Source organism: Zychaea mexicana (assembly GCF_025766255.1).
Source record: "Zychaea mexicana strain RSA 1403 chromosome Unknown BDB00scaffold_59, whole genome shotgun sequence".
NCBI classification, from domain to species: domain Eukaryota; kingdom Fungi; phylum Mucoromycota; class Mucoromycetes; order Mucorales; family Lichtheimiaceae; genus Zychaea; species Zychaea mexicana.
Genome location: NW_026516722.1, coordinates 1 through 22,622, shown reverse-complemented (window position 1 = coordinate 22,622; position 22,622 = coordinate 1). Strand labels below are relative to the sequence as shown.

The following is a 22,622-nucleotide window of genomic DNA, read 5'->3' as shown; positions in this document are numbered from 1 at the left end:
GAAAATTCCCACGCCTGCAATGCATCATAATAAAATCTTACAGGTCGCGCGCAATTTCCTTTACACTTCTTTCCTCCTCTCTTCCTTTTCGTCTTTTGACTTTTCGTTTCTTTCTGACTAAACATGATTGCATCCGACAACGCAGTACTAGAACTGATCTTCAACCCAGGCAAGTCTTTACATCTCTGTTATGTTGAGAGGGCACAACTAGCGTGTATACTAACTTTCTATGTAACTTGATACAGAATTACAAGGTCAAGGATTTCCTCCGCCGGATACCCAAGATAAAGATGCCTATGGTAATTGATCTTCGATTCGGCTTTGTAACTATATGCAATTGCACTGTTGCTGAGAGATTTCCATGATGCAATATATCCCATATTTTTAGCCAGCAGTATCGATCCTGAACTTCTTAAAGAGCTCAAACAGTTGGAGCACGAAGGCATAGAACACGCAAACAACGGGAAGGTACAAGATGCATTAAACTCCTTGGATGCATGCATAAGTCGGGAACCTGCATACGCCGCAGCTTATAACAATCGGTATTGTATCAAAGCTTAGCATTTCTTTCTAGTTTGCAACTGTCGTGAAACAAAAGGCTGTCATTTTTTTAACACTTTTGTCATGACTACAACAGTGCCCAAGTCCATCGATTGATGAAAAACAACGAAGCTGCCATGAAGGACCTGGATAGTGCAATTGAAAAGGCTAATGATCAAAACTGGATTTTGAGACAGGCAAGTAGATCTTTAGGGAGTGCGCGTAGTACACACAGCCACATTACTGATTTTCCGACCGAACGTGTGTATATAGGCATACACACAACGAGCTATCCTGAAGAAACAGATGGGTGACAAGGATGGATCACTGGACGATTTCCAGCTGGGTATGTTTGATGAAGGGAACAGTAGCAAAGGAACCTAGTGAGCTACCTGAAAGATTGTGCACTAACTCTGCAAATTCAATAGGCGCCAAGCATGGAAGTCCAATTGCAAGAGAGATTGTGGTTAGCGAAAACCCATATGCCAAGATGTGCAATCAAGCAGTGATGGAGGTCATGGGTCGTGAATTCAACATCCAATAAAAAAAATATGTATTTGAGAGACAACGAATATGAAAAGAGGATAATATAAAAGTAAAAACGAATCAACATGGTTGGGTATGTGCAGCTCTCTTGGTTGTATGTATATGTCGTGTATTGCTTTTTTTGCTCCGTTTCGAGGACGTGTGCGTGCGCTTGTTCATGGTAGGATATAGAAGGATGAAGGAAAGGGGATTGACGTTGTTATTGTAAATGGTGGGGTATGTACATAATCATCATCATCATCATCATCATCATGTGGATTCTGTCTTTACAACCTGCAAACTGTCATCAGCCGGAGATGAATTGTGAATGGAAGCTCCTTTTGATTTAGCCCTCTCCCGAAGAGTTTGCATGGTTCCACACGCTTGCTGCTGCAACCGAAGAGTCGGTTCATCCGTCGATATTGCCATCCACTGAGGAAGTATCCGCTGTAGATATAGCACTACTGCATCCGCATGAATCAAACGCGCCTGCTGGATGATTCGGAACGTCCGCACTAGGTTGATACGGCATACGTTGACTACATCTGCATCTTGGCTGTTGGTTTCGAGCATATGGTACACGTGAGCAGTGGTCAATGCGCCATACACCGGACTGTGGTAGCAGCCGATGGGATCCACCACGAGCAAGAGCTCCAGAACAAGAGTCAAGTGACTAGCGGCATCCAAGCAGCCCACAACCGTATGAAATTCCGCATCAGTGGCTGATAACAATGATGCTGATAGATCGCCATCACCACCGCCATTACTCAGGGATCTTCGATTACTGTACAAATCCGAGCCTTTTGAAAAGGATGCATAGTCTGGTAGTCGTGAGGATGATGGCTGTGATGCTGGTGCTGATGATTGGCTAATCCGATCGAATATGTCTTTGACATGGGATTCGCGTATTGATCTTTCGCGTTCAAGCGTTTGCAGATATCTTTTCGGAAGGAAGGGTACATGGGTAGATATCAGGGTGTCATAGTACAACGTGTGCAAAAGCAATGGCTCCAAATCGGATCGTGACCAAGTCTTGGTACTAGAATCCATCAAATCTTGTTTGAGTTGAAAGGGGGCGGGTGTGTTCATGTACTTTTCAAAGAGCATTTCATCCGTGGATGATTCGCGTCCCTTCGGTGATCGATGTACGATGGAATACGCGGATCGAAAGAGGTGCATTTTGCGAATCATGACGACGCGTGAATAGAGTGCCAAATATTCAACTCGTTTTGCCGCCTGTTGTTCATCTGGTAATGGCTGTGGAAAATTGACGTGCCAATCCGCTACATTAATTCGTCCCGCTGTCCCCGAGCCATTCCAATCTGCAAAGTAATCCGCACATAGCAGCATCCATGAAAACCGTCGTAGTTTTTCCTTTTCCTCCGATCCCGCGGTATTTTCGTTTTCGTCAGTATTGTTGTTGTTGTTGTCGTCGTCGTCATCGTTGTGTAGATCGATCCGATGGAGATCCATGGAGAGCGCGAGCCGCAGTGCTACCGAAAACAATGGCGAGCGCGTCCTTGAAGGTGAGAACATATCCACATGTCCTTGCGGATACACAGATAGCATGAATAACGCCTGAACCACAGATATATGACAAGTATCAAATAGATCTTGCAACAGGAGACGTGCGTGCGCGTAATATGCGTGCATCAAACCAGCCGCAATTTGTGGAGGACCTTGCTTGTGCATCATAACATGCCGAATCATCAAAGAGCATATACTGAGCACCAATAAGGTTTCGATGGGGTGTTCCTTGGATGCTGCAGGATGCGTTAACACCAGTTCTGTTTCGGCCAGGAGGCGAGGAATATGAAAGAAGATCGCACCATCACACATGACAAATGCTTGGATGCACTGACGCATCAATTGCATCGAGTTGAATTGCCGAAAAATGTCTGCTTTTGGTAGTGGAAACACAGAGGATAGATACAGCGCTGTGGCGATTGAGTGCAGGTAATCCGGCATCTGGTACTCGTGAGACGAAATCAAGGGAGGTTGTTTTAACGGTGGTGGTCTTGGTTGTATGTTCAGACTGAGCTGCTCTAGAACCTTTTCCAAACCGGTGATCGTTTGAATGTTGGTGTCCAGTGTCATTGTGGTAGGAGACAAATTCAGCTTCCAGGTGACAGCTTGTTGATCCTTGTCGCTATTATTCCTAGGTCGATCGTCGTAGTCGTCGTCGTCGTCATTGCTATAGTTGTCGTGGTCAGTAACGTCTGCATTGTCAGGAGCTGTTACTGACACACTGGCATGTCGCAAGATTTGGAGTGCTTCTTTCAAAAAGTGATCTATAGGGATAGATCCGTTAAGCTTAGTTGACGGCATACGAGAGAGGCAAGCATCGGTTGCGCTGGGCCAACAACGGCTGGTGTCACGGCAACCACCCGAACACGGCTGGGGGGGTGAATACAAAAAAAACTTGACGAATGAATTTGCTGCTCCCAGGTGGACTAGGCCAATCATGATGAAGGGAGTCTTGCTTTCTGGCACACTGAGCTTCCCTTTACTCACCTTCTTTTTATCGTATGCGCTTTGCCTTTCAAACATTACTAGTAGTGTTTTGATTGATCAGAGGCTATCGAGGTTACACGACGTATGAATAAATTAGTGTTTTTCTTATTTTCAAAATAAGAAAAGAGAAAGAGACATTATAACCATCATGAAGAGTTGTTAAGAAGAAATCAGGGGCCGATTATTGTCGTGCATGCAATCGTGCATTAATATTTGCTTTTTTAAATTGACCTCTTGTTTTCATTCGTTCCGTGGACCTGTTCTCCCAACATGTAACATCTTACTATATCGATTATAATACATGATAAGATGTTCTTTAACTACATACAATGTATGACGCCCTTACCCCGTCACGTGTAACCCTCATACATGCGTGTGCGCGTCGCCATCCCTTAAAGCAATAAGCAGAATCTTGATTTCCAAGTAGACCAGTCGATCAAATATGATCGGGGGCTGGAGATAATCTGTCGTCTGTCATCACTTCTTTTACCTTGCAGCAGCAACAGCTAGGGGGACGCAGTACCAGTATCATAATAGAGAGCTTGGAGTATATAATGATACCATAACTTTAATTTAAAAGTATATACATGATGACGATTTGAGAGACCCTTTCAACGTATGACTGTTACATTGCCTCCCTTGGTTTAATATCTTTTCATTAATAGCAGAGTTGTTTTACTCCTCATCCACAGGTCTATTCAATTATACCGTAATGATCGTCGTTCGCCATTCTCGACATACCCATGGTGCACCCGTTGCATTCTTCTAAACACACAGTGCTGAATATCATATCGCACTACTCTGTTTATATAGCGTATTCCACTCTTAAGCTATGCTTACCTTCGATTTCTGCACGCGTCCACATCCTTGTATAAATTGTGCGTTTAATACGTGGTAACAAGAGAGGGGATTACACACTTTAAACCATCCACCACGAACTGTTAACACAACTTAAAGTAGTACCAGCACATACACTCATTTTACAACCATACGCGGGTGCGGTTACCAAATTCCAGCGAGATCATGAAAGGTATGGTTTTTGACAACCAATTGCGTTCATAAAGGATGCACCGTTCGGGATCTGACCTGTCATGATATCAAATCGTACCTTAACCTGTCAATAATGCAATTGTTGCAAATACACGATTCACTTGAAATTGTTATGGCCATCGTTAGAAGTGGAGAAAAATAGCAATTATTCACAACATGCATCAATAAAACGGGACACATGCTGCTGTTTATTCTGTTGCTGTTAAAGTTGGAATTCCCGTTTTCGTTCAGCTAACCCCTGGCTAGCTAAAGTTGGTATGAGCTAATCGTATGAACTTATTTATATGATGGACTCATGTTCAGTGTGACAAATTTCACGATAATCGTCCCAATCGTAACCCGAAAGCTAGCTGTTCAAACTTTCCAAAAGCATAATTGCCGCCCGAGTTATCAAAAAAATCAAATGTGTACATAAGGATACTCGACCTTTTGTATGTGTACTAATTTCATTTTAAGAAGCTCTGCCAATGATGTACAGTTGCGGGTCAAATCAAGCTTAGATTAAAAGTATCTCTCCATATGAAATATGCACACGTTCTATGAATATGCGAGAGTGAATCCAGGACATACTTCGTACAGGCTTCATTCCGCCTGATGAACAGTCCTTCAACTTTGTCTTACTGCGCTGGCTGGCACTTTTAAATACTTTCATACATAGTCATCCTGTACTTTCCAAGATAGTAGATCCTTGTTAATTTTATAGTGTGAATTCCCAAAATCTAAGTAAAGCTAATGAGGGCTGAAAGTTAGCGAGAGCAATTTTCACTAGTATTCTCTGCTACCCTTGTTTTGTTTGATAGCTCCAAAACTTAGCGAGGGTTGAACGTTGACAGTTGTAAGCTTTAGGGGGCTCGGCAGCAGCTTCCTCAGTTTACTCTATTTTCCATTGCTACTTTTCCTTATTACATACATCCTCTGTCTATGTAATAAAGTCTTGAAAAGATCTTGCTTCTATAAATACTGTAAAGAAACATCAATAAGGTATTTCTTAGTAACCGTATGAGTGCCATTGTAGTGGTGTTGAATCCCTTATTGTTGATAATGTTGTTTTGCGAAGATCCTTGCGTGTATAAGGCATCCTATCTATCACAAAGTTCTTTTTATGTATGTAGTAGTGGCCTTTTCAGCAACATAGTGCACGATGTGGATGGTCTCGTTTGGTCTCTAGTATACAACACATATTTATCGCCACTTGTCAAGCCCAACACCTTGTATGCAAAAGGATGACAAAATGGTTTCAGCCTCATTGACCTTTCCCAAAGATACAACCGACTCCGCTCAGCATCATATTTCACAGGTAGATAGTTCGCTGTACTACATACTCTTAGATGACATATAAACAAGACAGTTTTAATCTTTATTTCATCAAGGATATGGTTCCAAATTTTATCTTAGTACTACACATAATTTAATATGGGCTCATTTTTACTCTATTTCATGCTGTTAGCTGAATGCGTTATTATTAAGAACCACACATCAGTACGTACAAAGGCAATCTGGTGCTTATAAAGCTGCTCCCATCCGTTTCAAGTCTCCGTTTTTTCAGCAGACCCTTGGAATCAAAGTGAGGTGCATCGCTTTCGCCTTGTGTAGCCAGGTGACAGCTAATAGATACATGTGAATATGGGCAACTATATTTTGGTGCGCATCAAATAAATTCACTAATTCGTAAGTTAATTTAATATTCGTATACCATACCTTTTGTCGTCCATGCTGTTATTGCTAAAGACTAATCCTCATCCACTCGATTGCTGGATAATAATGGTCGTCGTTCGTCGTCTGCGCTTTTCAAGGATCTTTTACAACAACCACATAGTGTACGTGTTGCCTTCTTCCACACACCAATAATTAAACGCTTGATATCGTAGAGTATAGGTATATGGACTTTGTTTACACGCTCTGCTCGCAAGCGATGTTTCCCATCAACTATTGCATGCATACACATCTATCAGTACCATAATGTTAAGCAAGAATAGTGAGATAATCAGTGAAAATAATGTATACATCACAAAGTAGCCGCTGTACTTTTTTTGAGAAAATTGGTAAATAAATCTTACTGCTACAACTCCCAAGACAGCTATACCCGAACTCGCTGATATCATGAAAGAGATGACTATCTGATAGCGAACCGCATTCATGATGGGAACGTTGTTTAATATTTGACCACTCATGGTGCCTGGTATGGTGATGAGACCAACGATCGACATGCGATTAATTGTGGGCAACATCGCTAGTCGTACAGCGTCAATAGCAATCGATCTCGAGGCCTCAAATCGCGTAGCGCCGTATGCCAGATACGTCTCAATGCGACCTTGATTCTCAGTCAGCTCGGTCAGACAATTATCTAAGCTGACAGCCATAGAGCCAGTAGTAATGCCGAGTAATAGACCAATGGTCGGAATAAAGATTTCTGGTACCCAAAAGTTCTTTTCTTCCATGGCCCACCGTGTGCCAATGATGCCAATCAAAAGTGTCGAAAATGCAGTGTTGACAAGGACTGTCATGAACTAAATATAGCGATGATCATAAAAGCGCATCATAATTATTTTAAAATGACTTTAGCACGATGATGTATTTACTCCGTAATATCATGCGGTATCAGGGGTTGTTTGTTATTATGTTTTCTTTTACCATTCCATGCCAGGTGCGATCCGATTTGTCATATACCGTCTCATACGTACTCAATAGTATTAGAACAGCTATAATTGGTAGTAGATTTAGTAGTGTGTCACTTCGCTTGCTCTGCAGTATGCGTGCCTCGCCATGCTTATTACCTGTCATAAATGCAACGTAATATGGATTCTGTGCTCGAAAGACATCCTGCAAAATGAGGCCCTGTACCACACAGTACATTAGTATGCGTGCTTTCTTGGGACGTAGTGTTTAGCAAGCAAGTGCTCGTCGTAGATACCATAAGCGTAAGTTGTATAACACATCGTATCGAGCTGATGAGTAATGGACCTTCGAGCTTTAACCGCAGCGACATGGACATAAAGACTAATATAGGCCGGCAATTTGATTTTTATTATTGCTTGTCATTAACAACCATATACAGAAACGTGGAATGGTAACAAAAGTGCAATGCGGGTTTCTGTCGTTGTTATTACCATTGATGAGGATAAATGCAGCTGCTACAGCGACATTCCACCATGTGAAAGTAGCCGAGATACGTCCACCATCGCCTGTAAACAGAACCGTGATGATATCGGTTGAAGCCATGTATTGTGCTTTTGGTGGATGAGAATTGAGAGAATAAAATATTCCTGTTGATGTCCCACTCGCTGCTTTTTATATATGTTCTAGGATTGTCTTAACTCACTCATTTCTCTCAAAAGCCCTTTTTATTATCCGATCCCGAACTGCCGCGTTTCATCCCTCCTGTGAAACAACGGATCGCTTTTGGTGTCGTCGTTTAGTTTGGTTGACTTGAACATCGTCGACAAAAGGCAATGCCTTGATTGCTTGCACAATGACAGCTGCATCCCATTCATCGCCTTCGTCTTGTTGAAACACATGCCAATTGGCAAGTTCTCCGACTTGGTTCAAGTATCTTAGTGTGCAGGACTTGTCGTTGTCCATGGTGACGGTAATGTCATCGCAACGCGAAGTTTTCAATAAAAACGTTTTGGGTAGTTCCATCAGTGGTGCAACAAATAATAAAGAGAAAGAAAGGAAACACCCCGCTCTTCAGTTTCCATTTCAGATCCAGGCTATTTTTTTCATGCAGTAATAGCTTTACATTACAAAATACACGATGCTGTTGTTACTGTTCTTGTTTTTCGGGTATAAATGCGTGTATATTGTTATCTAAGAGGAATCCCTTTCTCTCTTCGCATTGTATTATGCTCATGAAGCATCGCGTTCGTGTATATCTGCCAGTGCCTGTTATGCGCATAAAATTGCTCGCGTTGAGTTTGATGTCAAATTCATTCCCCCAGCACTTGAACATAAATTTACCTTTCTTATGGTTGCTTTGGATAGCTCGGGAAGCTTCCTTGGCTGTTCATCTATTTGTACAGATAGTCGCGACGGTGGGTCCTATAATTACATGCATAGATACAGAACATTTTAATTACACCATCATACTTTCTAGAACTAACAATGTTTGGGCACTTTACCATCATAAATTGACATAAATCGGCAGGTAAATATTCTCCATGCTGTGCAAACCATCGATTACGTTCTTGTAATTCATCTGTAATATTGTGTTATAGTTAGATCTTTAATTCATCAAGTAAGCATAAAAACCATCGTTATGTTACAAAGAATATGCAGTACCATCATAAGAGTCTTCGAAAGACTTGATCAGTTCTCGATAGAGCTCATCCTGCTTTTCCATTGCCTTTCTTCGTCTTTCGATTTCGAGGACAAGGTGACTATACGAAGCAGCATATACTTGATACCTAGATTTCCCCAACTCTGAGTCCAACAGTCTTGTGATTGCCGAGGGATTGAGCAAGATTTAAATTAAAAAACAAAACAAAAACAAACAATCTTACCAGTCAGCAAGAGACATCAGTTCCTTGAAAAAAGCCGCCAATTTCTGCTCATGAGATTTCATTTCCCCCTAATCGTTTCCACAAAATAGAAGACATACTCAGTTCAGTGCCACACGTTTTCCTTTTTTCTCTCTCTTGTGTACTTTTTCCGTACCTCCGCGTTTATCATTTTTTCACTTATAGTATCTGCCTGTCCACCAGGTGTACTAAATTTTTCTAGCTGTAGTAGCACTTTCAGGAGTTCTTCCTGGACAGACGAGTATACTTGCATTCGTACTCGCATCTCCTCACTATATGTTTTAGATAGAGTCAGTAACAAGTCTCCCCAACATGTTGCTATTGTCAAGTCAGTTACCTGATCGATTCCACTATATCCAAAGACTCATCCAGTTCTTCCAATATCACCGGTACTTGATCATGATCTCTTTGTAATACTACAAAACGTTTGTGAGATCAGGCTGATGGCAAATACAAAAAATATATTAATTCTCGATTATAGCGAGCGCTTACCGGAAATATCCAACTGAGCATCTGGATCCGATTGACATAACCTAAATCCAAGGGAAAAAACACTTTAATTAGCGTATTTTGACTTCTCTAGTTCCATCCACTTCTTTCAATCACTAAAGTCACGCTTACCGAGTAGCGTCACCCAGTTGGTCATAATGGTACATTAAACTTGTCAGAATTTCTGCCATTTTCGAAATGATATTTTCTCGGATTTGTGCCTTCTCGTCCGAAAAGGCGGAAGCTGATTCGTCCAATGAGATCGACAATGCAGCTTCTTGCAATGATGCCAGTTCGGATATGGTATTGGATAATGTTTTCGCAGTTGACATTAGCGATGAGCATAAGTTCTAATTTGATACACACATATGTACACATACAGACATATTATCAGTCTCAAAAAGCTTATCATGTCATATCAGGGCGAAGAAAGAAAGGGTAACTAACCTCTATTTCTCCAATTTCATCATCTGCCAATTTTTGTAGCTCCAGCACAGACTGATGATCAATGTAGTCGAAAAGAGTCGTCTGCTTGCCTTGTTCGTTGTTATATCTTAAGATGCTTTCGTCAATATGACATTTCTCCAGTACTTGAAATGTGTTTTGTAAATCCAGCGATACTTTGGCGAACGTTTCTTCCCGATCCTATATATATCCATGTATACGATTCGTTTAGATATATACATTGAAACCAAAATAAATACTAGCTTGAATGCGTAGTTGAAACAGACAGGTAGACAGTTCGACAATTACTTTGATGCAGCTTCGCACTTCTTCAATCTTGACAGAGAGAAACTCACGTATTCGCTCGAGGGTGCTCAGTTGTATCAAAATGTGGTTTCGTACAAACAAGATTTTGGGCCACGTTCGCTCAATGATTTCTGCATGTTGATCCGATTCGTTCGATAGTTCGTTTGCTTGTGCACAAATGGCTTGACCCCGCGAAAGCGCCTTTTTAGCAAAAAGCAGCAATTCAATGAGCTCTTGCTCCATTTCCCGTGATTTGATATTACAGCCTTCAGAAAACTATTGTATACGTGTGTAAGCGAAAGGTATGTAATGCAGCAGCGCAAGCTCCGCTTTCTCTATAAGTAGTAGGTTTTCCCCTTTCTTCCAACCACATGACCATATAGTAGATTACAAAAAGTTTATTGTCCTTTTCGTAATTGGAAAAACTTTGTATGTCTTGGTTTAGATGTGATACATCCATTTGGACTATGTGAACAGCACTCAGGAAAGGCATATTGACATACGCGCGAGCCACTAGGGATAATATGTGTTTTCCTCAGTTTGTTTGGTTTTTTGTTTCACTACTACTTATTATTATTTTACCGACTTACCCATCCTCATCGCAAAAAGCGGTGCATTCATGTTCTGCGTCAAGACAAACAGGTGCGTTCTTTAGCATGCCACAGCGAACTGGCATACCAACTTGGTCGTGGACAAATGCCATACATGAAAGCGTTGCTTGGCCACAAGCGTCGTCATGGCGAAAGTTGTGTAATTCTGCTTGGCGATTGGAGGATATGTTGCCATGATCACCATCTTGTTGCTGTGCTGCCTGTTGTCGATGCTGGTGCATGGCACTCACAACAGTTGGCTCTTCTCTTGCAGGGCTCATTGGATGTCGATGTTTTCTTAGATGAACGAGACCGGAGACAACCGTTATAGCTGAAGCCAGAACGGTCAATGTAAGTATCAATCGTAAAATCATGTTAACTTTTATGATTATTATTATTGTGTGTAGTTATAATAAAGTTGTACGCAAGTAAAAAGGATATGAGAGAGAAAAAGAGATATGTACAAGAGACTTGACAAGGGTAAGGGGTTAGTTGATGGCCAGGTGATTGATCCCATTTGGATTTTTTATAACCCATGCAAGTAAAAAAGCTAGTCAATGCATATGGGGTTTTCAATGGTGGTTCCAGACCGCGTATTTTGCTCAACCACGGGTTTGCAAGCAGTCAATTTGTTGTTTTTGTGCCATGCAGTTGTTGTTCCATTCATAGGAGATAAAGTTCGTTTTGGGACATGTCGATCCGAGGCTGCTGTCAGATCGATTTCTTCAAAATTGAAGCTGCCGTCCCATGATAGCGTATCGAGTGTAGAGTTTCGTGGTCGTTTTCGATTGAGTATGCTGGCCCGCCAGCTTGCTGCCGCTCGATCGTATTTCGTTGAAGGTTTTTCTGCTTGTGTTGGTGGTGGTGTTGTTGCTATTACTGGTTCTGCTGCTGCTACTGCTGCTGCTGATTCCGCTGATGCGGCTGGTAGTTGCTGAATAGATCCGGAAAAGAATTCCAAACTCGATTGGCTCGAAACACTAAGCACCGAGCATAATCGCTGTTTCATCGATGCGCAATCATTTGTTTTATTTGCTTGGAGCAAACTTTGATCGTGTTCGACACCATCGCTGCTCTTGGACCGTACCAAGATGTTGACAATGTTTTGACATTGGTTCTCGATCGAGCTGGTCGGCCCTTCTGATTCGGGTAACTCGTTCTCGTCTGCAGTGGTTGACTGCAATGAACTTTGTTGATGTGAGGCGCTGGATCGTAGTGAGTCTTTCTGCTGTGACAGTTGATGGTGTTCGACAGAACTGTTGATGACTGAAAATGAGGACGATGAGGAGCCACTACTGCTTGACTCCATCTCAAAATATGCACCGTTCGATCTCAATGTCTTTAGTATACGTGCTGTAGCGTCCCATTTGACGCCATGTGCCACTATTGGCGTGACTCTTTTCGGGCCGATAAACTTGACGAAATCTACTAGTTCCAACATTGAAGAGTGCATTGAGAAAGGAATGATCTAGAAGAGATAGATAGTGATGTTAACAAGCAACCAAGACGGACTAGAATCTCAATATATCGATACACGCACAGAAAGACACACACACCACACTGGGTAGATATCCCAATCACACCCATTGCATTTCATACCACTTCCTTCTTGATATTGGCATGCTTCGGAAGATCCGTCCGCATCTTGTAATCATCCGGTCCGAATGGTCGCGCACGGCAGCCGACGATAGGCTGCCCCTGTACATTAATGGTATCAGCTCCGTGAGTGGCACAGGATGACTTTTTCCAGTGACACGAATGGAAGCGGGTGGTGGTTTCATCAGTGGTCAATATGTTTGTGAAAAGGTGTTTATCCAATGCCAAGTACAACTGGTACCGATCTTCCGACACATGAATTTTGGTGTTGTACCTCGAGGCAATCTTCCACCAAGCCTCTTCGTATCCGTACATCCAAAAATCAAGAAAGAAATGATGATTTCCTGGGTAGCTATCGATCAGTTCAAATAACAAGCTAATGCTTTGCTTCTACACATTATACAGAGAGTATACAGTAAGTATTATTTTGTAGAGTGGCCATTTTGTTTGTGCTACTGCTGACTCGGAATTTTTTTACCTTTGTGATAAACTCACGATGGTGGTCCGTGCAGAATGTTGTATCCAGGTACAAGTGCTTGACGTTCTTTAACGGAAGTTCCGTCAGATGTGTCTGCAAGAGATCGCTTTCGGCACGCATGTCGCCTAGAGATAATCAAAAGGAATACTATTAAGCATTCTCACACGCACACCTTTTCTTTTTTTCCCTCATCAATCTAAAATATCTATCACATGATGACCTAGTCATCTGCTTGATCGTTCTTTTACCAGTATGGAGTACTGTGCCATTCTTGCCCTCAAGTAAGATCCTGTTGAGTCGACAACCATAAGGTCATATATACGATGCGAAATGCGCTGATAACATGAAGAATATGTTTTGTGGTGGATGTAATAGAAACGTACATGACAGCGCCGGGACAATGGTTGGATGGATAAAACGTCACTGTAAGTCTACCATGCTCTTCCGTGTTCAACACGAACGACTGAAACAAAGGATGTGTTGTCAATTGTCCTTTCAGGTGTCGGAAATACGGCTTGCCTCGAACTTTTTTATGTCTCATTAAAACAGCTGTTCCTTCAGAACAGTGAACTTGGCCCCTGAAATGAACATCTTGAAGCCCCTGTGTGTGATCTGAATCGTAAATGAGTACTCCAAAACCAGCCTTTTGTATGTTTGAGTTATAATTGACGACATGGTCAAGTCGTTTGTGCAATCTTTCGAAACGTTGAATATAATTTAGATTTTACCAGAATGGGCATGTGTAAGAAAATAGTATTTCACGCCAATTCTCGGTGTGAAGCGATCAATAGCTATAGCCGGGTATTCTCTTATTATGCCATCGTAATCCATAATGAGGGCTTGTCAATCAAGGCCACACTTGTAACGAAAGTACGTGGCAACTTGTAAGGCGCTTTTTACAAGCAGAGGGAGAGAGAGCGTAATTAAACAAAAAACAGGGTTTGGTGAAACGCGTGATGGTTGGGTATGTATTGTATTAAAATTATTACTGGAACTAAATGGTAAGAAACGTAAATTACAACAAAAAAATGCGTGTGTGATTAATACATAAGAAAAAAAATTATGAGTTGGTTTGGAGTTTGCTCATCAGTGTTAATCGTTGATTTCGGACGCGCCATCGTTCTGCTATGCCTCTAATAGCCCATTCCATGACGCCTTCTTTCCAGACAAGATCATGGCCCTCGCCGTCCAGGATCTTGAACCGCACATCGCGTAACCCGTTGGCCAGCACGTCGATTGCTTTCAACGGTATCAATCCATCCTTGTCTCCCCATACTGCAGTAACCGCCGTTTTTATCTCTGAATAGCTGAAACCAAAGTTGTGGTACTTTTCCAAGGCAATAAGGACATCCAACACCTGGCCCTGCGTGTATGGTTCGGACATGCGTAGCTTATTCATGGCAAAGTACAGAGATATGTGTCGAGGACGTACGGCGTGTCGTAAAGGTCGATGCGGAGGGAAATCTGTTGGAAGGTCAAAGTCTTCTTCATCCAGCGATGCTAACAGTTCGTCTTCTTCCTGCAGTGTCATGCCGGTAAGATCCACGGTATTGTTACTGGGGTTGGCATTGACAACGCTGTTGATATTAGTGAAGGTTCGTTGTTGAGGACTCGTCGTTTCGCTCGTTCGTGGTGATGGATCGGACAAGACGCTGCCATCTTCGTCGCTTGACGAAGTCGCTGGTGTTGATGCTGACGGCGTTCCGCTACCACCGCCTGTACTGATGGCAGTTCCTTTGTTTAACATCCACATTACATCCATTGCAAGCGATACTGTGCGTGTGACAAGGGGTGCAGGAAGCCTCCGCGACCACTTGAACGTGTTAGCTGCCTGGGTAGATACCCAAGGTGATATCAGAAACAGTGGACCCAGAACACGGCCTGGGTATTTGTGCGAGATCGCCATAGCAAATACAGTTCCTACTGACTGTGCGATGATGCTAAACCGGCGAATCCCCAGATGATCGGCAAGTTGAACCACCACCTCTACATGTTCCAGAAAAATTGAATCAGTGATATATTCAGAAATTAGAGAAGAAAACGATGGCTTCCACCTTTCCCATTCGCGATTGAGTGAGAGCTTACCTGCCCAATCCAAAGCACTCATTTCTTGTGCTGTGCATTCTTCGCTCAAACCATATCCTGGACGTTCAGGCCATATCATTCGTATGGAGTGTCGCAGTGCCAGCTCTTCAAACATGACACCAACCAGTCTACTGCATCCATGGCCTCCAATAACGAACGCAGGATGGCCTGTTTCTACCGCGCCATATTCTGCAAAGCCGACACGATGCGGTTTCAGCCGGCCACCCGGTGTTCCTGAATACTGAAACGTTTGGTGTAGTCGTGGTTCTCTAAGTATATCCACTCGTGGTACCCTACTGCTACTACTCCCTCCTACGGAAGAGTTGGTGGGACTGGCAACGAGTTCTTTTAACGATTGTTCCGGGGACTTTTGTAGATTAAGCGTAAGTGATGGAATGGGATGCTCCATTGATTCAGGTGACGATGGACCGCTAGAACTGCTCGTAGTGGTTGTAATAGACGACCCCTGATTCCGTCGTTTCATTGTGGTAGGTGGTGGTTTCCTTTTACTGCTCCTCGGTAAAGGAGTCGAGTATGAGCTGCTGACGACGACAGGTGATGGTGGAGGCATCGGTAATTGATCATGATCGAGGAAATGACCATTCATTGGAGGAGAGAAGTCGAATTTCTGTATGAAAGGCCTGTATTAAAGGATAATCAAAGGAAACAATTTTTAATCGAGCGTGTATAAAGAAAAAGTCAGTTGCACGGGCACAATTGGGTTTTGGGTGTCACAAAGCATTTGAAGCATTGGCAATCCATTCGCTGATTCTGGTAACACGCTAAAATAAAATACGGGGACGGGAGGCGAAAGTTAAAGTGAGGGGCAACACGCTGTTTCAGGGTTTAGGCTAAGATTGCTTTTTTTTATTATGGTCATTACTATTATTTGCATAGTAGCAGCAGTAGTAGAAGTGTAATAGCTAGTGGTTAAACAGGTAAGGAAGGTAATCGTTTCTTCTTGAACCATTGTAAGAAGGCCTTGCTATTCGTTGCCCCGTTCTGTCCTCTTTGCCTCCGTTTAAAGAGTGAGAGATGCGCTTTGACAAACAATGGTGTTACGAACCGCTCAAGCCCAGTATCTTCAGCTGACATTAAGGCGGAGTGATCTGTGCTGACCATGTACTCCAATTGCCACAATGAGCTATTGGAACATGCACTAAACGGTCCAAGTTTAGATATCTGCAAGTGTTTTTGTCGCCCTGTTTCGATGGTGATGAGAGTAGTTGTCATATTGCTGCTATCATTATTGCTATTGCTAGTGATACTATCGAGGGTATGCCAAGATGGTTGGCGCCTTGAATTGTTCGTGACATTATGGGCGTTCTGTTTTAGTGCAATTGCTGAAGGTTCAACGATTAATGATGATGTTGACGTTGGCTGCGGCGATACCATTGTTGGATAATCGTTAGCGTCGCTCAAAGAAAGCCGATGCAGTGTAGGAGAAGCGGCATAATTGTCGTTACGATAGCGTTGTGGTGAAGTTCTAACTGGCTTGAACCGCGCCTCCATGGTAGCATCGTCTAACATATCAAAAACGTATTGCGTAGTGTTCTTGCGTCGTCCTTCTTGATCGATGACGGTCATCAATTTAATGTTGGGCAGAAAGTACACCCTTACAACATCCATGGAAAGCCGTCGTAACCGTGATGACGTCTTGGCAACAGCACACAGTGTCCTGAGATCAGTGCAGAGATAGAGGAGTATATGCGTGATCATTTCGTCCGGAAGTATCTCAATTGAGAGTTTCGCAACCACTGATCTTGCTGCTGCCTTGTCAGCTGCGGACATGCTTGCATCCTGTTTACTATTAGCGACTATTGTCGTATTGGGTGACACCTTGGGTGGCAACTTGAGTAGCGATGTACTGCCTCGTGGTAAGACGCGCATACTGTAATTATATCACTTAGTGAGTACTAGGAGTAATAGTATTGTATAAATGAATTATAGAGAGAGGGAGAGAGGAAAAGAGAGAGAAAGGGTGCAGCCAGAAACGCAGCGGTTGAGAATCATGCGCTTTTATTAAATGCCTTTTAGCCTATTGACTTGACGGACTTTTTGGATTATGCCCCTTTATGGTACATAGCACAAACCTTTTCATGAGAAAAACATCTCCCCGCCCTTCTTCCCCTCCTTTTCCTCTCCAACCCCCCCCCCCGCCCCAAGCTCCTTTGATTCGTTTAAATTCGTTATGATACATAGCTCTTACTAAAATCGAAGCCTTCAGCCTTTCTCAATAGACCGCACAGTTTGTGATACGTAGTCTCTCATCGTACAACGACACGCGAGATGAGAACAACAACAACACAAGAAGTGTATGTTTTCACCAATGGTTAATTTTAGCTTTCAGCAATAGATAAGAACTCTAATCTCCATGTATCTTTAACTCTTATACCCTTTTTCTGTGCGGGTACTTTTTCTTTAAGCTGCCTGTCCGATGACCCTGGGGAAACTTAAACTTAAGGATATATGCATTTTGGGTTTAGCATGACCCCGCGCGTTTGTGAGTGAACCCAGTGTTTATAGTCATATTCTGTCTTCTTCTTTTTTTTCACTTGCTTAATTGCAACGTTGGCAGGGTGATCATCTTACTCCGTTTTTATTCAAGCACTTGAGTTACACTGGAACTGTGCCTCTTCCATATTTACCTTTCAAGTCATACTATTTTTAAATGGTGCGCTTACGCACATAAAAAATGTGTAAAAATATAAGAACGTAGAATCCTTACCAACTTTTGCTTTTTACATCATGTTCTGGTATTGTTCGTGTCATGTATCAACATCGAATATCAATGATTACTTTCTATGAGTGTATGTAGATTAGATGAGTGAGAATCACTTCAAGCTTAGCCATAATTACACACCATCTTTATAAATATTAAACATCTCAAATTGTCGGCACGTCAACACAGCGACAATTAAAATGGTAGAAGGTAGGGACTCCTGCAGCCTATAGATAGGATCGCCTAGCTAGATCTACTACCTTAAATACATAAAACTGTATATGTACGCGTCATCAATTATACACAAGAGCCTTAGGGCAAGTGTATGCATGGTATTATTATCTAAAACTGGAGCCAAGAAAAAGTATCACATTCATCGCTGTGAACATGATCTGATACCAGCACATTTTGAGGCTGCTGTTGACGGCTTCTTTTTTGTGGCACCGTCGTGTCCAACTATGAGACAATGCAGCTTACTAACGTGAAGATGACAGCCACGAATGCTATTTAGTAAACAAGGTTTCTTCACCGCTTGTACACTACAAGAGGAAGCAGCAGAGCAAAAGTGTATCTATGCAAGCATGTACTGGGTGTCAATTATGCTATGGGCTACATAGTAGCAGAATTGGTTGGAGAGAGTGAGGTACATTCAAATTACGAAAAACATGACAACGATCATCAGAGAGTAATACAAAGCCTATAAGTTACCAAATATTTACACATTATCTATGTAACAGCTAGATTCATTTATTAGAGAAGGATCAATTTGGGCTAGATAATACCGCAATTGGGTTGTTCATGATGAGCTTCTTTAATAACAAGTCTCTTTAATTTTTTTGACGAGTTGGTCAGTATGCATCGCCAGCAAATGCTCTGCTCGTTATGCTATGTAAGTCCTTCGTTTTTCGGTTTTTAACTAAAGTATTAAAACCAACCGAGTTTGGTTTATCCTTCCTTCCTCCCCACGGCGTGCAGACATTTACATATGTTGAGTTTCCTAATAATATGTAAATGCAGCGTCTAGACGCTTGTTGTGCGAGAATATGCTTACGAGCTCTTGCACTCTGACTCAGCCCAGGCGACGGCACCACTCGACGAACAGCATTATTAGAATTTTTAAAAGACGTGGTTTGTGCTACAGAGGAATGCTGGATATCTATAATATCGAAGAGGGACATGAAGTGGAAGGACACGTGAGGGGTGCTCTTAAGTTTGGGTAAGCTTTATTGTCCCCTTCCTGTACCACATTAACAACCACCATAGTACGGTTGATGCGACTACTTTGACAGTCTAGCGCTTTTTTTTTCAAGGAATGCATAGTTTGCCGTAAACGTGGGATTGAAAAATGTATGTATAGGCATTAGTACAATGTTCAGTTCATTAGTTATATGCACTTGGCACATAACAAATAACACATTACGAAATGCGTAGTTACTATGTGGTCGTTTGTCCAGCATATTCATCTTCAACTCGAAATTATACTTCATCGATATGTACGTGTAGCAACACCTGATTGTCTACTGATATACATATAGAACCATTAGCGACCAAACTTTTCTCTTTCTCCTAAACCGAGTGTGACATACGTATGTATTCTCAACAGCATGTACGATGATATTTTCTCCATGATAGCTGACTTTTTATTACATAGTTAAAGTTTTCCTCCGGCTCCAGAACTATTGGAGGATACTTCATTTTCAGCTATGTATGACAGTCTCTAATTGAAGTATATTGAGAAATTGTACTGATCATTTTGAAAATTACTATACTGCATTCATAGAGTATGCTTAAACGGTGACGGTGAGTCTAAACAAAGATATTTGAGGGAACAGCACGCTCCACCATAGATCTATCTTCATAATCTACGGGGAATGTATAGAACGTAAAGCGAGCATATATTGAAGATGCCATGATTCTGCTTGCGAGGGTGGTGGAAATGATCGGGAAGTGTAATACGAGGTCAACTGAGCGATGACAATATTTGGCCCTCAGCTTAATGATTTTTCGTCGAGCCGAATTTCCGGACTGGTGCATACGTGCAATGGCGGCACTAATAGTAATAGCGTTGTAAACAATGCAGAAAGCTGGAAATAATGATGAGCATGTTAATACTTACTAATTTAATCCTATCTTTGAGATATCCGCTTTTTTCATTCTATTGACGTCTCTGTTGAAGATAATGCGTAGCAGCGGCAGTAGTAATGTCAGACTGACGGAAGTCGATGATCGTAAAAAAATTAGATAACATGCCTGATGTATGTACGAGTAAACATCATATGTAATGCCAAATAAAGATCAAACAATATTGAAGTCGATGTCGGTTTAGGTGTACTACAGAATGTATTACATTTCCAGTCCATCCTTGCAAATATAATAATAAGTTTTTGTTTCATACTACCATCCTTCAGACCAAAATCTTTCTCAGTGAGTATATTGCGTGCAAGAAAAGTGAAGTTACACAAACACTTAAAGGTATGACAAGCAAAAACCACAAAAATTACCAAAACAAGTAATACGCAGCACTTGTCTAGAATCATGCATCAAAAAATCTGTGGAAGCCTTTTTGCCGTGTCAATTAGATTTTCTGTCCTTTCCAAGGCGTCGGTAACATCGATTTTCATGCTCATTTCACATGTGTGTTTTGCGACACGAAAATACTGTTTGCCATTAGCGAGCCAGCCATAATGAGGTAATTTGAAGGCGGCGGCTTCTTTCCTTGCACATTATACGATTATAAGAAGGGTGAAGACATAGAACGGCTGAAGGCTTAGTAGCATTATACAGGTTTAATAACTATGTACTTGTCGCTAAACGGTCTTCTGTAATACTGTGTCAATTTTCAATCATGTCAAGAACACTCGGATCCCGCCATCCTGTTGCCATGGCAACCAAAGTTACCTCGTTACACAGGCAGTTGCTGGAGCGTATTGTAGACACTGTTTCACCGCTATTAGCATGTTCTATAATTTTCACGAATGCTATCATACCATAACAAACATCCTAAAAGATGAAATACTTCTTGTTGCTTACTTGGAATTTTTTGTCACTCTACTTAGCTTCTTGCTACTTTGCGCGTTATGATAAGCTCCGAAAGTTACAAATGCTACAGCATTAGCGACAAATATTTTGTCTTATAGGATGTTAGTTGTACGCCCCAACATGTAAAAAGCCTTGAAGCGCCTTTAGAGAATGCATGTTAATACTTTCTAAGGGGCTGCAAATGCATTTAAAGGCGTCTGAATTGAGTTAAAGGTATTTTACGTTATGGGATGTACAGTAAAAAACCATTTTTAACTACTCTCAATTACTTCAGTTGTCCACTGTTACGCAGGTTTTTTCTTTAAATATGGGGCTCGATACTATAGTTTCTGCTTTCTTTCTTGATGGATGGTGTAAAGTTATTTTCTTGATGGCGTGCTTATAATATAAATATACATGTATCAAGTAGAATTTTCACCTCACGCCCATTTGAAAAGGTAATTGCTCCAAACTGAATAATGTCAACAACCACCATCTTCATAGAAATTGTGCATCCCAGATAAATACAGTTTTGCAGGTCTCATGCTGTAGCTATACTTCATGCTGTGTAGCTATCAGCATCACAGTGCTAACTGTTGGACTCCAAGTCCATATGTAATATCTTTCTTACATCATAAGAGAAAAGAAGATATAAACACAAGTAGTAGATTGAAAAAAGTGCGCCTGCCAATGCCATTATTATATAGCTAGCGTGGGCAAAGAGAAAGTTACAGAGTACATACGTAGCATGTATTATGTCCTATGATTCCATGTAATGATAGACAGAAAAGCTAGCTACCTATTAGTAGTATGTAGTATGTTAAGCGTATTGTATATTTTGCTAATTTTGTGAGTATAAAGATATTCATTACAGTAACTCTCGTTTTCTTATAAAGGTAGTTGTTCTATTGCATAGGGCTTTCGATGTTGCAAAAATCATCCGGGGCATTCTAAATTTTGCTTTTAGTAAATCACCAGTGACAACTGCAAGCCTCACCACATTTAACTCATGGGTAAGAAAACACATCTTTAATGATGTATCAGCCGTATCTATTGCCTCATATTCCTACAGTGTAATTCTGTCTTCACAGATAATTGTCTTAGGGGTAAAGATTAGCGAAGTATAAATATATATTTAGGCATTAAGCAAAAAACCAACACACATACAGTGCATCAAAAGCGCGCTATCACTGAAAAATAAACTAGAATTAAGGTAACTACGGAATAGCTCGCTGCTACCGTGTTGCAAATACAACACGCTCGTTATTATAGCCAGAAACCTCAAAGCAAACCCAACTTTCTTCTATTCTTTAGCCTTGCAAGCTAGGCATTGGAGCTTCTCTATTGCATACATATTAAAAGCGATTTTGGCTGATATCTAAATGTGCGACATCGTGGCCTATGTACAGTATCTAAATATATAAAGAGATTACGAATGGAAAGTATCATGCATAGGGATGACATTATGCTGGAGTTCAATAAAAAATGTGCAAAAATATGATAGTAGCAACAAAAAAGGTTAGATCATGATGAGAGCATAAAGTATTACATCAAAGAGTTCTGTAAGATGTATATTCGAATTTGCCGGTGTATTAATGGCGCCTTGGCTGGCTCCCGGTGGTAGAAAAAAAGCTTGTATTTGCTGTGGCTACGCAGATTTCAACAAACTGCATGCAATAGCCTGCCTTCGAATGCACGCTCGCCTCCACACCGCACCGCCCCAAACCACAGACCCATTGTCCTCTTTC

General features: G+C 41.6%; 8 protein-coding genes across 8 annotated transcripts; 1 reads left to right on the top strand and 7 right to left on the bottom strand.

The window, feature by feature from the left end:
* Positions 1 to 61: 61 nt before the first annotated feature.
* On the top strand, positions 62 to 1,126 carry BDB00DRAFT_833185 (tetratricopeptide repeat protein 36-like protein). Its single transcript, XM_053124259.1, has 6 exons — positions 62 to 169; positions 246 to 299; positions 389 to 542; positions 638 to 737; positions 814 to 886; positions 969 to 1,126. Exons 1-6 carry the CDS (start codon positions 124 to 126, stop codon positions 1,082 to 1,084), a joined length of 543 nt encoding a protein of 180 aa, XP_052977603.1. The 5' UTR covers positions 62 to 123; the 3' UTR covers positions 1,085 to 1,126.
* Positions 1,127 to 3,713, bottom strand: BDB00DRAFT_833182 (uncharacterized protein). Its single transcript, XM_053124258.1, has one exon. It carries the CDS (start codon positions 3,613 to 3,615, stop codon positions 1,336 to 1,338), a length of 2,280 nt encoding a protein of 759 aa, XP_052977602.1. The 5' UTR covers positions 3,616 to 3,713; the 3' UTR covers positions 1,127 to 1,335.
* A 2,263-nt stretch (positions 3,714 to 5,976) lies between these two features.
* BDB00DRAFT_833180 (uncharacterized protein) lies at positions 5,977 to 7,971 on the bottom strand. The gene is made up of 8 exons (XM_053124257.1): positions 7,949 to 7,971; positions 7,737 to 7,856; positions 7,541 to 7,626; positions 7,404 to 7,464; positions 7,261 to 7,328; positions 6,687 to 7,136; positions 6,328 to 6,574; positions 5,977 to 6,233 (listed from the first exon to the last, which is right to left on the bottom strand). Exons 1-7 carry the CDS (start codon positions 7,950 to 7,952, stop codon positions 6,359 to 6,361), a joined length of 1,005 nt encoding a protein of 334 aa, XP_052977601.1. The 5' UTR covers positions 7,953 to 7,971; the 3' UTR covers positions 5,977 to 6,233; positions 6,328 to 6,358.
* Positions 7,972 to 8,490: 519 nt separating this feature from the next.
* BDB00DRAFT_833177 (autophagy-related protein 17) lies at positions 8,491 to 10,687 on the bottom strand. Its single transcript, XM_053124256.1, has 10 exons — positions 10,389 to 10,687; positions 10,083 to 10,280; positions 9,768 to 9,985; positions 9,639 to 9,679; positions 9,484 to 9,562; positions 9,283 to 9,418; positions 9,129 to 9,196; positions 8,908 to 9,032; positions 8,748 to 8,824; positions 8,491 to 8,667 (listed from the first exon to the last, which is right to left on the bottom strand). The coding sequence occupies exons 1-10, from the start codon at positions 10,626 to 10,628 to the stop codon at positions 8,515 to 8,517; spliced, it is 1,335 nt and encodes a 444-aa protein (XP_052977600.1). The 5' UTR covers positions 10,629 to 10,687; the 3' UTR covers positions 8,491 to 8,514.
* A 156-nt stretch (positions 10,688 to 10,843) lies between these two features.
* On the bottom strand, positions 10,844 to 11,437 carry BDB00DRAFT_491960 (uncharacterized protein). The gene has a single exon (XM_053117581.1). It carries the CDS (start codon positions 11,347 to 11,349, stop codon positions 10,972 to 10,974), a length of 378 nt encoding a protein of 125 aa, XP_052977599.1. The 5' UTR covers positions 11,350 to 11,437; the 3' UTR covers positions 10,844 to 10,971.
* BDB00DRAFT_833172 (beta-lactamase-like protein) lies at positions 11,398 to 13,993 on the bottom strand. The gene is made up of 6 exons (XM_053124255.1): positions 13,778 to 13,993; positions 13,433 to 13,661; positions 13,298 to 13,338; positions 13,050 to 13,174; positions 12,575 to 12,961; positions 11,398 to 12,443 (listed from the first exon to the last, which is right to left on the bottom strand). The coding sequence occupies exons 1-6, from the start codon at positions 13,878 to 13,880 to the stop codon at positions 11,526 to 11,528; spliced, it is 1,803 nt and encodes a 600-aa protein (XP_052977598.1). The 5' UTR covers positions 13,881 to 13,993; the 3' UTR covers positions 11,398 to 11,525.
* Positions 13,994 to 14,109: 116 nt separating this feature from the next.
* BDB00DRAFT_883834 (Alpha/Beta hydrolase protein) lies at positions 14,110 to 15,249 on the bottom strand (the record flags this gene model as incomplete). Its single annotated transcript, XM_053128269.1, has 2 exons — positions 14,110 to 15,035; positions 15,135 to 15,249. 2 exons carry the CDS (start codon positions 15,247 to 15,249, stop codon positions 14,110 to 14,112), a joined length of 1,041 nt encoding a protein of 346 aa, XP_052977597.1.
* A 725-nt stretch (positions 15,250 to 15,974) lies between these two features.
* BDB00DRAFT_833168 (uncharacterized protein) lies at positions 15,975 to 17,125 on the bottom strand. The gene has a single exon (XM_053124254.1). The coding sequence runs from the start codon at positions 17,022 to 17,024 to the stop codon at positions 16,065 to 16,067; it is 960 nt and encodes a 319-aa protein (XP_052977596.1). The 5' UTR covers positions 17,025 to 17,125; the 3' UTR covers positions 15,975 to 16,064.
* Between the last annotated feature and the right edge of the window lie 5,497 nt (positions 17,126 to 22,622).